Here is a 15,651-nt window from a genome sequence, read left to right as displayed (position 1 = left end):
CTCGCTGGTACCCGGTAATTTAAAGATGGGGCTCTTGGAATTTTCTTCTCACCTAAGGCCCTGTTTGAGTTTTTTCATGTGTGATGTAGGGCTCCGTGTCTCACTTGCCCACAGAGAAAGGGTTTTGAAGGTGAAGAAAAGGGAGGCGTGGCCTTCAGCTGAGGCTGAGTATATTTGATGATGCTTATCACTGTTATCAGTTCCGGCAGCGAGTAGGGCCAACACGTTGGTTGTCTTGAATAACTGGTGTGCATGCGCGCGGATGTGGACAGATGGGATATGGGATGTCCCTTTGAACTGTTTGGGATGTTCCTGCCAAACCGGTCTGCATGCTGGATGGCAGGAAAATCAGTGGGAATCAGTGGGAAGGCACATCGTTTTCTAATGGCCCCTCTCTGTAAGTGTGTGTGTGTGTTTGTGTTGTGAGTTTATGTGTACCACATTTATGCAGAAGCCTGAGGCCTTCGGTTCCCTGAACGTGTAATCAGAGGTGGTTATGAGCCTCCACGTCATGCTGGGAACTGAACCTGTGTTCTCTGAAGGAGTCATACGTGTTCTTACCACTGAACCATCTTTCTAGCCTCTGCCACCTTTTTTTTTTTTTTTTTGAGACAGTACCTCTCATTGGCTTGAAGTTCACAACTCAGTCTAGGCTGCCTGCCAGTGGCCTCAGGGGTCTGAATGCCTTTGTCTCTCCAGCACTAAGATTACAAATACAGCCTGCCTCTTCGACATGGGTTCCAGCAATCAGACTCTCTGTGCGTATCCAGCAAGCACCGTGCTGACTGAGCTACTTCTGCAACCACAGAGAATGAGTTTTAAGATTCTCAATTTCAAATCTGCCTTGAGAGGGTGTGGTCTAGAATCTGATGGGGTATAGGCAAACACAGCATGTAACTCACTCTTTCTATCATACAGGATAAAGAACTCTCATTTCTCTAGCATGGTGAATTTCTAGTCTTCCCTCTGTCATTTCTGTTTCTTCTTCACTTAGCTCTTCTGTGATCTGAGAAGTGAAGGACCTGTGGGGACTCCATGCCATTGTCATGACATTGTTTTGTAGGGTTAACCCATTGCAGCTCTCTGTGACTTGGCCTATAGCCAGGTGTGGTGGTGTGCACCTGTAATATCAGCACTCAGTGGGCTACGGCAGGAGGATTAAAGGTTTAAGGACAACCTAGGCTACATAGCAATACTGTCTTCTAAAAGGAAAATGGCAATGTTTTAAAAGCCGTGGTTCCCTAATTGACTTTGTAACCTCTTAGCTCTGTCACTAGACCACTGACATGTTTAAGGAGAATGACCTCAGCTAGGAATGCAAGTGACAAGTGTAAGCTTGCAAAATCAAGAGTGAGAAAAGGACTTGGGAAAAGTAGGGATTTGCCAGAAGCCAGTGTGTGCTTCCTGTTTTCAGTGACCTGTGCTGAAATCTTATGATTTATGGAAACTGTTGGGAAATTATACAGAAAATTGGCGACAAGGGATGTTGCTCTCGAAATACATTCCTGTGAAGATAAAACTGGTTTCTTAAAACGTCTGTACAGATTTAATTCCTAAGCCAGTGTTGCTATTTGTGTCCGTCCCCCGCACCCCCTGCTTTACTAGGTACACATGGTGCCTCGCCCCTCCCAGACCCTGTCCCCTAGTCAGGCTGTTCCCGGAGGCAAGGTGCATCTCCCTGAGCTCCATTTTAGCCGCATTGTTTTTGGCAAACATCTCATTGGGAAACCAAATGCAAGTCCAGGCCTGAATGTAGGTCCTGTCAATATTAATCCCATTGTTGAAGCATTTGTGTTGCATGATTGCATAAATATTAGGGAGAGTCTTGCAGAAACACTGGTGATTATACACTCAAGTGTTTGTGGCCACCGATGATCTTTTTTTTTTTTTTTTAAATATGTAGAATACTTAGCAGCAAGAGGAGGCAGACTCAATTCAGGATTGTCTCAGTACAATCAACACTGAGAAATCTTTCAATGTTTGTGATATATGAGTATGTGTGTGAAAGGAATAAAAATCAAATTTGGGAGACTGCAGAGATAGCTTAGAGGTTAGAAGCACTTATCCTTCTTACAGAGGATCTGAGTTTGGTACTGGAATCCACATGGGCTCATAATGGCCTGTATTTTACAATTCCAGAGGATCCAATGGCGTCTGCTGTCTTCCACAGATTCCGACATGCAATGGTGCACATAATCTTACCACAGGTGCACACATACACACACAGAGAAAAGCATAAAAATAAAAATATACTAAAACATTTTTATTTGTAACTAAAAGCACACTGGGAATGACACAGGTTTTTAAAATCCTCAAAGCCCACCCCTGGTGACTCACCTCCTCCAAGATCATCCTTCCTAATCCTTCCCAAATAATTCCACCATCTGGGGACTGGATATTCAAACAGGAACCTATATGAGACTGCTCTCATTCAAACAAGCACAACACTCATCTGGTTTGTTTGTGTTCACAGTCCACACCACCCCCAAACTTGCAGGGCTGTACATCTTTGTTTCTCTGTAGCTTTGGAGCCTGTCCTGGAACTTACTCTGTAGACCAGGCTGGCCTCGAACTCACAGATCCACCTGCTTCTGCCTCTTGAGTGCTGGGATTAAAGGTGTGTGCCACCACCACCTGGCAAGGTGAATTTTTATGCGTTATTTTCAGCTAAAGGTGTGGATCACAGAATCCAACCCATGACACTCACTTCCTGGGAAAAGGACATTCTATTTCTACTGTGTGTAATTAAGCACATGTGTTTGGCTTTTATATTTTTCCTCAGGAGATTCAGAAACTTTAGAGGCAGAATGGTCAAAGGAATACAGGGCCACAGATTTGTATTAGTTCCAGAGGTTAGAGGGGGAAACTAGGTAGACTTTCAGGGATGTCCAACATTACGACATTGTGACATGATGTCATCTACAAATGTGTTGGGTTGAATTCATAGCTATCCTGACAGGCACAGGGCCCATGGGCTCTGGGGTGGTCATGCATGATAGGCCTTCTTTGACTACTTGTCAGCATCACAGAATTGAAGAGCCCATTCTGCTCGATGCTGTTTGCTCTTTTGTAGAGGGTTAACTGATTTCCCGACCAGTAAGTTTCATCTTGGTCTTGAAAAAAGAGACACCAAAGGAAAAAAATACTCTTCGCTGGTCGTCCAGCCTCTCAGCCTGGCTCTCAGCTGCCCTGGGGCTGAGCTCTGGTCTCTTCAAGAGAGGCTGTAAGGGCAGCTGGCTCAGATTCAGGCATATTAGTCAGTGCAGTCTTTCCTCTTGCCCTGATCCTTAACATTCCAGCGTGTGTCTGTGACTATGAAGGCGGATTCCTGCCTCTGGTCATGACTTAGGGTACATCAGTGAATAAGTTCAGGCCACTCCTGGGTTTGCTAGTCTTGACTTTGGCCTTTCCATAATGTCACGCTTTGACCAGTTGGTGTTGGATTTTCAAACTTTAAACTCCAAATGTCAAGGCTGAGGAGATCAGGCAGGCAATAAAGTACTTACTTGTCTTGCAAGCACGAGGACCTGAGTTGAACCCAAGAACTCATGCAGAAAAGCTGTGCGTGGTGCTTGGCCTTGACATTCTGGGGAAGCAGCGATAGACGATCCATGGAGCTATTCGGTCATCTACCTTAGACCCTGTCTCCAATGGGGATGAAACCCAGGGCTGATGTTGCTTGAGGAATGACAACTGAGTTGGTTCCTCAGACCTCCATCAAATGCTCACACACATGAACAGACTGATAGACACATGCACACATGAATTCTAGATGAATTCAATCATGAGTTTGTGACTGATTGTCCTCTAGATTCCACATTTAGATGGAAATCTCAGAGACTGCCATGGACACAGGAAAAGCCTGCAAGTCATTGTTCATTTAGGAGACATTCCGTAGGCTTCTTTCTGGAAACTCCAGGCTAGGTATGGAAGAGCCCTCTCTTCTGAGTGTTTACAGTCTAGACTTCTGTGAGGAGCGTGAGCAAGGCCACCTAACAGAGAAACTGAGGTTCTGAGGGGCCCTTCATGTTGGGGAAGTGACTTGGCTGTGATGTTGGCCTCCCTTCCCTTCTCCCCGCTCAGTGCACACCCTTCACATCTAGGCGTCTCCTGATCAGAGGATAGAGGTGGAGCTGTGTTTCTGTGCTTAAGACTCAAAGTGGAAAAAATCCTGATGTTCTCACCTTTGTTCTGCTGCCTCTGACCGGAGCTGTGACAATTTCTATGGTCAATTCATGAGGCAAGCATCAGAGTAGACCCAATTTCCTGGACATTGTGTTCAAATGGTGTTGGAATTCAAGTCAATAAAACTTTGGAGGCTAAGACATGTCTCCTTGCCAATACCTCAAGGCTCACTGCCCTGAAGAACTCCTACACAAACAGGGTTCACGTGTTTATTAAATAACACTGGGGCGGATCAGCTAAAACACTGAGGAACAATGGCTGGGGGTCTCTAAGGAGAAAACAGCTCAGAATTGGGTTTCTTCCTTCAACATGGACTGAAGGGTACACTGACAAAGCTCCAACTTGCCCCCCCTTTTCTTGGCAGGACATGGGGCTGGTTAGCATCTAGCCCTCCCAACTTCCTTGATTGTGATGGTGCCTCCCTCATTTGGTTCATAGCATGGATCCCATCTGTTTTTGTTTGGCTTTTTATTTGCTTCTTTCTCTCCTCCCATAGTTCTCTGATAATGTGCCTGAGTATTTTGATCCCAATTAAAGATGACTGTTATACTTAGCTAGTTATGTAAGTTCGGTGCCCTATGGCAGACACATGGTATGCATCACAGTTCTCACGTCCGTGAGCCGTGGTGTTTAGCTGTGAGGATTGTGTCTGCTAAATGCCATACTCTAGCTGTTCAGATTTTCACTGACGTAAGTACTAAGGCAAGCTTGGAGTGGGGTGGCTACTCCGAGGCCATCAGAAAGTCCTGCACAGGAGGCAGTGTCAGCCTTACACTTGGAGTTTATCCCATCTAGTTGTATGTTCGTGCACACACAGATAGAGGAAAATGGAGACGGTGCTTATAGAGCGTTACTGATTTGTTAGAGAGGATCTTGCTCCTTTGCAAAAGAAGGGAGGGAGACAGTATTACTTGCTGGGCTTGAACTGAGGGTGACAGGGATGGCAGGTGACTTGGATCCTGGAGGAGAATTAGAGAACCAGTTTTATGCTCCTACCCCAGCATTCCCATTCTTGGTAGCATCATAGGCTTCTAAAGGGTCTATGATCAAGTGTTATCTTGGTCCATGGGAAGATAGGCCACTGCAATGGCTGATGTCACTCACAGAGTGATGGATAGACCCCACTGTGACTTATTAATCAAAATTGGCATCTCTCCCTATCTTTTTTGTTGTTGTTTATTTGAGACAGGGGTTCACATAGCAGGACTTGAACTTGCTATGTGGTTTAGGATGAGCTTGAACTCCTGGTCTTTCTGCCTCCATTTGACAAGCCCTAGGATTAGAGGCGTGTATAGCCACACCCAACTTATATGGGTGGACCAAACCCAGGGCTTTGAACATGCTATCCCCAGTACTCTATTAACTGAGCTACATCTCAGGGCTGAGATGGAGCTTGTTTATTCTTATTTTCTTTTAACATTTGATTCATTTATCTGTGTGTGCACATATGTGTGCATGTGTCACGGCACATGTGTGGAAGTCGAAGGGTGATTTTCAGGAAGCGAGTCTCCCTTTCCTCCTTGTACATGCTAGGATTTGCCCTCAAGTCATCGGGCTTGGCAGTGAGTGCCTTTCCCTGCTGAGCCAGCAGCCAAGCCTGTTGTTACCTATTCTTATACATGCATCTACAAGAATGCGTATGTGCCAGGTACTGTGTTAGGTGTTGGACACGGATCAGTTGAAAAGACAGGCAAGAAGCCTGCTCTCGTGCGGCTTGTATTCTGCTGGCAATCGAGCACAAGATAAAATAAGAAAAAAGACAATTTCTTTCTGATAAAATTATCTTCAGGAGAGGGGACAGAGAGCAGCCTCATAGCCTGTTTTATATTCCCAAGGGTTGGTTTGCATCTCTGAGAAGGTAACAGCAACACAGAGGTCTGAGCTGGGCAGAGTCAGTCATATGACAATCTGAGATGTTCTAATAGGGTTCTCTGAAGGCTGGAAATGTCCCTTCTTGCTGTGTCCATTATCATCTGACATGTTGAGTGCTTGAAATGTGACTAGTGCCATAGAGAAACAGAGCTGAAAAGCATGTGTGTGTGTATCCATTTCCCCAAGATGTGCCTATGTGTGTGTGTATATCCCACATGTGCCTATGTGTGTGTGTGTGTGGAGGGTAGAGGTCCACTGAGGATATCTTCATGTATAGCTCTCCACTTTATTTTTCAAGTCAGGGTCTTTCATTGAACCTGGAGCTCAGTGATTGGCTAGACTGACTGGCCAATGAGCCCCAGGTTCCCAGTCTCTGTATCTCAGCACTGGGGTCACAGGTATGGATTTGTGACTGGGTGCTGACTGGGGATATGAACTCAGGTTCCCATGCTAACATAGTCAGAACCCCAGCCTTTGATATTAAAATGTCATTTAATGTTAATGGCATAAGCAGAAATGTATCTGTGTGACTAGTAGATGTTCTAGTGGACAGTGAGGCTCCAGCAGCAGGAGCAACCTCTACGAGGGTTCTGTGTGTCTGGCCGGTCTGCAACACCACGGTAAGACTTGTGCCTGCATGTTACATCCTCTGTTTCAGTTGCAAACCTGTAAAATGTAATGATCCTCCCACTCCTGTTCTCTGGGTCCCCAGGAACCTACAGAGGAATAAGACTTAACTAGATGGGAATTGAGAGCCCCATGCACCAAAGACCCAATTTCCTTTCTTAGGCTAGGCTCGTGCCCACACTGTCTGATTCACCACGTTGATTTCCTCCACTGGTGGGCTGTAGCCGACCCTTGTCTGCACAGGATACAGACACAGCCTTCCTGGAGGCTGAGCTGTGCATTCTGGGAACAAATCCTGAATTTGTTTTTGCTTGCACACTGGGTCTTGTACCTGCTCTCCACCACTGTTCTCTCGAGGTCACACTGTAGTCTGTTTGTGTCTTCCCACCCCCCTTACAGGGCTGAAACTTCATTTTTTTTCCTGGGGTAGCTCTGCTCCTCATTGATAAAGATGGCAAGGCCAGCTTTGAGTTTTAAAGAGGGGCTGGTGTTTAAAGATGGTTTGATGTAATTACTGCTTTGTGTTGAAAGGGTTAAGTAAGAAAAAGGAAAGAGAGGGGAGAGAAGAGACTGGAGAGAGGAAGAGAAAAAGAAGAGCTGCTGTATTTCCAACAATTAGCCAATAACTGGGTTATTCTAGGTGCTCCTGGTTTCTCCTAGGCAGAGGCAGTAGGGGACTGGGGAGGGCCATGCACACTCCAGCTCTGCTCCTGCTTCTGGTTTTTCCTGGGGCTCCCCTGCACTTGAGTGTGTGTGTGTGTGTGTGTGTGTGTGTGTGTGTGTGTGGAGAGGCAGCACGCCCCAACTCTGTTCCTAGTTTTTCCTGGGGCACCCCTGCAGGCGCAGGTGTGTTGGGGGCCCAACATGCTCCAGCTCTGCTCACCAAGCTCAGACAGAAGGGGATTCTGCTTCAGCAAGCATCCCAAGAGAAAACAGAGACAGGGAGCCAATCCTGGCTCTGTGTACTGAGGATTAGAGGGGGCCCTGCTACAGATCCTCTAATCCCAGGCTGGCCTGCGGTCGTCTTTGGTTACTATTCTCCTTGCTTGCATAATCAGAAGAAAAATATTTACGCAGCACGGCCCTGACCGTTATTTTAAACTGAGCAAAGGGGATCAAAATGTTCAATCGGAAATATAGCCAAGTGTGCCACCATGGGTTGAGTGTTACCCCGACTTCTACCCTTGGTCCTAGGTGACTGTCGAAAAGAACCCAGACCAATGGTGACAGTGCTGCTGTGAGGTGAGGAGACTTGGGGAGAGTGTAGAGCTACAGAGAGCAAGCTTAGTGTGCACCAGGATGCTGATGTCGCTGACCCCTCTGGGGAGAAGTCTGAGGTTACAAACTATGCTGACATCTGCTTCCTTTTGCAGTCGGTCCTTTTGGACCATTAGTGTGAGAGCCGTCTGAATAGAGTGATAGGAATGACCTTCACGAGGAGATCAGCATGCCAGACTCTCACATCTAAACAGGCCTCATCCTTAACTTTTAGCATCTAGTTCTTAAGGAGTCCCGGCTGTGAGGAAGGAACCAAGTCAAACACTTTTCTTTGGGAATTCATTTGGAGGCTCCATTAGCCAGACGGGAAGGAGCAGTATTAGCCTAAGCAGGCCGTTTGTGTTGTAAATGTATTTTTGAATTGAAAAAAAAATATATTCATTATGGAAAAATCTAGAAGTTTTTGGATTAGAGAAAGGAAGGTGGGATCACCTGAAAATCTACCATTTAATCTTTACTGTCTATTTGATAAATTTTCTAAAAGTAATACAAACCAAATGTATTATGTATGTGCATGTTATCAAATCTAACATTTATACTTCTATTTTGCATGGTGACTTTTTATGTAAAACATAGTAATATGAGAATAATCTCCACAGATTTAAATGTCTACATTGTGTCCTTAAATTCCTGTGGCCTCCACACTTGGGTGTTTTGAACCACAAAGACCTTGGCAATTTGCTAGAGGTTCCCCAGTGAGTGGGTGATGAAACCGGACTCAGCCCTTATCTTATATCACCAAGGTGACCATACATCATTATGGTCACTGGTCCTCAGCCTCCTCCACCCATGGCCTCTAGTTAACCGCTTTCTCCCCTACTTTCACTGAGAACCATTCTTGCACCCAGTGCAGGACACGACCCCAGGGCTAAGGCAAAATTGTCCTTCTTTATCCTGGCAGCTAGAGAGACTCACAACATCATAGTGGAGAACAGGATTTAGGTGAGCCAGTCGACCAGGGATGTAGCTCAGGGTGAAGCACTGGCCTAGTGCAAAGAGTGATCACAGTGTTTTAAAGATGTGAAAATGAAGGGACTGTGGGAGACAGGAGGCATGATGTCAGGCACATCCACGTTCCACATCACTCACTGTTCTCTCTGCAAACAGAGACTGTGCATTTGTTTCCCAGCCTCCCAAATAATCACACAGAAACTATATTAATTACAGCAGGCTTTTTATTAACTAGCTTTTACATCTTAAATCAATTTCTATCAATCCTTTGGGGTTCCTGCTTCATGAAAGAGTCTGCCAGATATTCTTCAGGACACAGAAGAAAGTGACTGACAAACTGCCAATATAGGTAGAACTGTCTTTGAAATTTCCTTCTTCATGGAAAAGTCTGCCAGATACTATGGGTCTGTGGGCTGAAGATTGGATGCCCCAATGATAAAGAAGAACTTTGGGTGACTGTCTAGGCAGCAAGATGTCTCTGTCATTTCTAGAACTTTGAAAGTTGCTTACAATGCACTTCCTATTTACTTAGGTAATATGTCCTTCTGGGGTCTTTGAAGAGTTGAAGACAGGTAGTTATTGTAATAGTTTTCCTTAGTTATGATAAAAGATAGGTTAGATATAAAACTTTAGACTCACAAAGATAGGATATATGATAGAGTAATTTCTTTTATTACTAAATATAAATGGACTAAATATTGTAACTGTGATTCTTGCTTGATAACTGTTTTGTAAAACCTTCCTTTTTAATTAGACAGAAAAGGGGAGTTGATGTAGGATGCCCTTCTGTATATGTGTTGCTTTCCTTGGTTGATGAATAAAGCTGTTTTGGCCAGTGGCTTAGCAGAGCAAAGCCAGGCAGAAAATCTGAACAGAGATACATACAGAGAGAGTAGGCAGAGTCCAAGAGACACCATGTAGCTGCTGAAGGAGAAAGACACAAGAAAACTTACTGGTAGGCCATAGCCTCATGGTTATTCACAGATTAATAGAAATGGGTTAATTTAAGATATAAGAGCTAGCTAGAGATACGCATGAACCATTGGCCAAAAAGTATTGTAATTAATATAGTTTCTGTGTGATTATTTGGGTCTGGGGCGCCGGGAAACAAACCAATGGTCTCCAGATACATCTCTCCTCTCACTTAGCATGGCACAGTAATGCTATTCAACATTTCATTAACTGAATTTCAGTGTGCCATGTTCCTGGGGTACCTTAGCCTCTGGGGATGAGGTAGGACCATGCAGTTAGAAAGACTCATTCAAAACACGGAATTTGCTTCTGCTGGGACTCACACTCCAGGACACAGATCAGGACACCCTGTGGGAATCACGTCACACCCAGTGTGTCACGATAGTGCACTCATTGTAGCAGACACTCAGCGCTGTCACAGGATGAATCCTCTTCCCCTCCCTGTGGTTAGCCTGCTCCACTGACTTGTTTTTCTCTGAAAAATCTCCTTAATGACAGATGGGACAGAGCTGCTGTTTCCTGCTTTAGGGGGATGAGTACTGTGAAGTGCTTTTCAGAGAAAACCCTTATCCCAGGGACCGTTGGGACGGGCGCCATGTGAGATCTCCAGCGCTTTGGGAAACCTAAGTCAGCAAGGGACCTGAGGCCTGGGCAGAGACACAGACATGTGGCCGGTTCTCATAGGTCATGATCTGGGACCAATGGCCTTAAGTTTCTAGGGCTGAGTTAACATCTGAGATCCAAGCAAGCCTGGAGCAGCCTGTGAGCTGTGGCTAAATTAGGAAGAGGTACCCCTAGGCTCGCCTAGGAGCCTGACAGGGGCTCTGGAGCAGTTGGGGGCAGGGTGCGGGGATCTGGTGCACAGCTGGGTACAAGCTGCGCAGATGCACACTGCCAGTTCTCCCTCCACCTTATCAGCCTTAGAAGCCCGTCATCCATGGGTTTAGCTGCTCCTGGCAGCAGGGTGAGCCCCTGTTGTTCACACCCCCATGGCTGGTAAAGACAGGAACCAATCTTCACCCCCCAAAGGTTCTAAGATAATGAGGCAAGCTCAGTAAACACCCACGACGTTGTAAGCTTGTTGAGAGATTTCCATCTAGAAGCATATTCTGCTGTTTGCTTTGGGAGGGAACTGTAATGAATGCTGGCTCCCGTGGCTGAACATCAGACCGACGGGAATGGTGATGGCCTTATCTCACCTGGCAGTGCGCTAGCAGGTTTTAATTTCACAAATCACACGGTGGTGTAATTTGATTTGATGATTTAAATGCAAGATTTTTTTTTTGAAAGAGAAATTAAAATTGGCAAGAGAAAGTGGTTCCTGGAAAGAATAGCAGGTTTATAAGTAATTGAACCATAGAGAAGGTGAGTGTAGGGTCTCAGGAACATCTTCCCAGGGAGGGACTTTGGGGTTCCAGGAGGTGGGTTGTATCTTTTGCAAGGTGGGTTTGAAGACCCCAGCCTGAGAGAAGTCTCCTCAGCAGAAGCACTGTTGATATTTGATGTCCCTGGTCTCTACCCCAGGATGCCACCACCTACCCTTTCTCCTACTCCCAGGTCTGACAAAAAAAAAAAAATAATAATGTATCTGGCTGTGTTTGTAAGAGGGGATGGTCACCTCCAGCCATTGCCTAGAGCAACGGAGAATTCCTTTTTCTGGCTGTAAGGCATTGAGTTACTATGCGCACAGAAAGTAGCAGGTTTTCTCACCCGATCCAGTTCTACAGAACTTAGCAGGCAAGTCCAGAGAGTGTGGGTTTGCTGGCCGAGTCAGTGTGCTGGTCCTTGTGACTACATTGCTGTCTGTGACTCTAAAATTTAGAAACGTAGACAAATAAAACAAAACAAACCATCAGCAGTAACAGCAACAGGAAAATGGGGACGTGAACGGGGCCAGGAGGCTTTGGAATTTTCTTAAAAATGCAGCGCAGGCTTAGCCCAAGACCGCCTCCTTGAGGTAGTCTCCCGGGACCTCTGCGTAGAGCTGGCCTGGGTGCTGGTATGTGAAGAGGCTGAGAACATGTGGCATAAACGTAGACTGATATTGTTTGCCATTTACACTCAGCGTGTGTAATGCGGTAGGAATGGCTCTCGGCGGCATGTGACCCTCCTTGCAGACGGTAGGCAGTGCCCGGGACGCTCTTTCTCTTTCGCTGGTTCGCTTGCTTTATCCCACCCGCACCCCCCCCTCCTCTGCCCCTTCCCAGACTCGTGGGAGTTTAAGTGGATGGAGGCTTGTCATGGCTGGCATGCGGAAAGCGGGTAGAATGCTGTTGGAATTTCCTAGGGAGGTACATGTGCGGCACCCAAAATGACTCCCAGCTTCGGTGGCCGCAGGTCAGCCCTTCATGCCAGGTGCCCTGGTCTGTTTCTGAAAGGTAAGGTCGACTGACATCACTTTACCTTTCCCCAGCCCAAGTGGGGGGGGGGGCGCCGTCAAGGGGTTTGTTTTATCCTCCAGTTCAGGCGGCGCTTTGGACCATGTTCTTGGCGCAAACTGTCTGGGCATGAGTATGCGATTTGTTGGGATCTCCACACCCTCTTGTTTAAAAGAATTTTAATAAATTATTCCCAAGGGCGGTTTAACATGTGACCTCAAGCAGCACCTCATGACCCTGGTGAAATCAGCAATCCGATGTCAGTAAGTCTAGAGGAATCAGATTGCACTCTGATCAGATCTGAGAGACTGAAAGTGGACACGTTCAGAACCCCGAAACCTTAGGAGCGCCGGGGATCTCTTCGGTTGAGGTGCCTGGGCTTATGTATGGCATTTTCCGGCGATGGAATATGAGCAGGAAGGTGTTTGAAATGGTCAGCAATGTTGAGTACAGACTCAGACCCGTTCTGACCCGGGAGGCGAATGCCATGGTAACGGTTTAGAAGCTGGGGAAATTTCGCCACGAGACACTCTCTTGTGAATTGTTTCTAAGCACCCCTGAAGGTGGTCTCAATGGGAATTTCAGTGACCTTTAAGGAAAGTTTAAAAATTTAAGTAAAACAGTATTAAGAGTCTGCAAATAAACAAGCGGGTGCTTAAAAGTCGGCAGCGAGGTTCCAAGACATATTTGGACATGGGTGCTATGATCTGTTAGGCTCCGGCACAACCAGCCAGGACTCACCTTATTTTTAACTGATGTAATTAAAAGTGGCTTCAATGCCGACTTTCTGCCTGAAAGAGTGTAACAGAAGGTCTACACCCATAAAACAGCCTGAGAGATTATCTTGAACCATGGGATTTTTGTTTTGAACCTTAAAAACACCAAACAAATCATTATTTAGCTTCACTATTGGTTTCTGCCTTAAATGCATTAGAATCCTTTTTTCCTTCCCTGTCTTCTCTTTACTCCCACCCATTTTTTTTGCAAAGATATCAGAAAGCTGAAGAGGGAGAACCGATGCTTGTCCCTCCCCCACATGCGTACACCAACAGCTGTTGTGTATGATTTTGTGGAATCTGATATTTTGAACGAAACTACTTCCTTGCTTTCCATAGTAATATAATAATCAATTTTACCATAGATGGCTGTGTACATTCAAGCGTGGGCTGCTCCCAATTAGCAATGCATGGGGTGGAGAGAGGGAGAAAGGCAGTTTCAAGTAAAAAGAAAGCCAGCCTTCAAGTTTCACCCTCGGGCAGGGCAGTTTGCAATCTGCTCGGACCTTAAAATACAGACTTGGTTTGTGGTACTCAGGAAAATACTGTGAAGGACACGTGGACATGTAGCAGAGATGGTCCCGCCCTCTAACCGTGGTGGCAAGTTTCATATGGTCATAGCTCTGTCTATAAGATAGAAGATAGACACCACTATCTTATCAGGTTTAATATTCTGAGCCTTGCAGAGTACCTAGGTTTTGTGGGTGACATTCAGAAAGGGGTGTGCTTTAAGTTACCACAAACGCCTGTTCACTTTAGGAGCCATATACTTTCCCAATGAACAATTATATAGTTGATTACTCAGGTTATGACCTTATGTTCTTCTCATGGAGGAAGCAGAATTTAAAGGAATTAGGCCACATATGTATTCCTGACACACACCCAGTACTGTCACCAACAGCTGGTTGTGCTGAGATCTGCGTCTCCATCATCCTGAGAGACGGTCCTAAGTCTTGCCAGTTCCTCCTAGTCTGCACTGGGCCTTGTGGGCAACTGGAGTTTGGAAGATTGTAGACTGCGGGAGATGTCTTAAAAGACATCTTCTAATTCAGCCTTTGCTTCATGGTAGTGCCCTGGGCAGCTAACACCCCAGGGCTGGGGCTCGGGAAAATAAAATTCTTCAGAGGTGAGACCCAAGAGTCAGTATTTTAAAAAGTCCTTGATTCCAAAAATGCCACCAGATCTTGAGAGATGACAGCTTTAGGAAAACCCTCTTTCTTGTTTTATTTTTTGAGGGTTTTTTTTTTTTTTTTTTTCTGAAAGGCAGAGGTTGACAGCGTTGACTGGATCTCACAGGGGGCGGGAGTGTTAGAAGATTAATTGCTTGTGTTCCTTGAGATGACTTTTGCGGTGCCTGAAATTTGCAGAAAGAAACCCCTTCTCGGTGTGCTGGTGTGTCGTCGGTGGAAGCGGCCTATTAAAGAGAGAGACTGAATTCCCACCCTCACCATATTCTTGGAATTCACAGTATTTCCTAAGCTATTCCAGCGCAGTGTTCTCAAGGCCCAGCATCAGTATCATCTGGACTTGCTAGGGACGCTGACGTCCAGGCCTGCCTGAGGCCTCCTGAGCCAGAAGCTGGGCGAGCAGAACCCGGCACCCAGCACCTGTGTTCTGAGTTCTCCTGGAGCTCTGCAGAGTTTGCGAATTGCTGCTGTGATGTATGACCCCAACAGTGCCCTGTCACTAGCCTGTCCGGCCTCTGCGGTTTCACAGAGATCCCTGCCTTGTGCTTAGCTTTAAGTGCATCAGTCAGTTTCCGGGACAGGTAGTTCTAGGACAAGATCAGCTAGCTTGAGTACTTTTAAATGAAGCTAAAATTTTTGCTTTAGTTTAAAATGGGCTTGAACTTTGTAACAGTCTTGCGCATTCCCACAGAAAGTTCCAGCAGTGTCCAGGACTGAGAAGAGCGCTCAGAGAACACAGGACCCTTTCTGTGCACACGGCTCATCTCCGAGTCATGTAGATTGCACACATCTCCTTGAATCACACGCTGAAGTGGCATTTTCTCCAGATTCAGCTAAAAGGGAAAATGAGAAAACAAATCTGTTAGTTGAATATTTTAGAATTTTTACTTGATGTGGTTGGTGGTATTAACATAGTTTTGACAGTGTTCAAGGATTGATTCTAATCCAGATTCTCCCCAGAGATTCATCTTTCAAAGCTTTGTAACAATATACACGCATGAGATATTTAGCTGGAGAAACAAATTGAGGATGTGATTCGTAACTGTTGTGTGTCCATGGAAAAGAAACATTAGTTAGTTCTGCATGTCTACCTGTTGCTGGATACTGCGACAAGGAATGGGTCATGTAATATCTGCTTTCAAATGATCATGGGATAATGGGGAAGCCAGATAGCTGATTCGGTGCTCAGTTTTGCAAGAGGGCGGTAAAGGGATAGAGAGTGGAGGGGCCTTCTGGAGCACACTGTGTGGGAAGTGAGAGAAGGCTGCCTGGACATGGTGGGCTTCGTTGTGAAGCCTGGTGCTTCTCCAGGGGCACGGGCAGATGGATTTAGAACACACCATGGCGTGGACAAATCTGTGCACATTGAATTCTACTGGAGCAGCATTGCCTAGAAACCCCGGACATTTAGCTCATGTTTATATA

At 45.9% G+C, this 15,651-nt stretch overlaps 1 protein-coding gene across 2 annotated transcripts in view; it reads left to right on the top strand.

Moving 5' to 3' along the window:
- Rbm20 (RNA binding motif protein 20) overlaps window positions 1-15,651 on the top strand; it is a 183,777-nt gene that overhangs the window by 98,000 nt on the left and 70,126 nt on the right. The window contains exon 1 of one of the 2 annotated variants that reach the window (XM_041662057.1): window positions 12,167-12,263. The exons of the other annotated variant lie outside the window; for it this stretch is intronic. Coding sequence (XP_041517991.1) covers window positions 12,181-12,263 — 83 coding nt within the window. The 5' untranslated portion in view covers window positions 12,167-12,180. Of the gene's footprint in view, window positions 1-12,166; window positions 12,264-15,651 lie in introns of those variants that run through there. 2 annotated transcript variants of the gene reach the window in all.

This window comes from Microtus oregoni, unplaced genomic scaffold, assembly GCF_018167655.1.
Source record: "Microtus oregoni isolate MIOR12 unplaced genomic scaffold, Mior012 000012F_ref0000307, whole genome shotgun sequence".
NCBI lineage: Eukaryota > Metazoa > Chordata > Mammalia > Rodentia > Cricetidae > Microtus > Microtus oregoni.
Note: the sequence above shows the minus strand (reverse complement) of the source record. Positions and strands in the feature narration are given on the sequence as shown.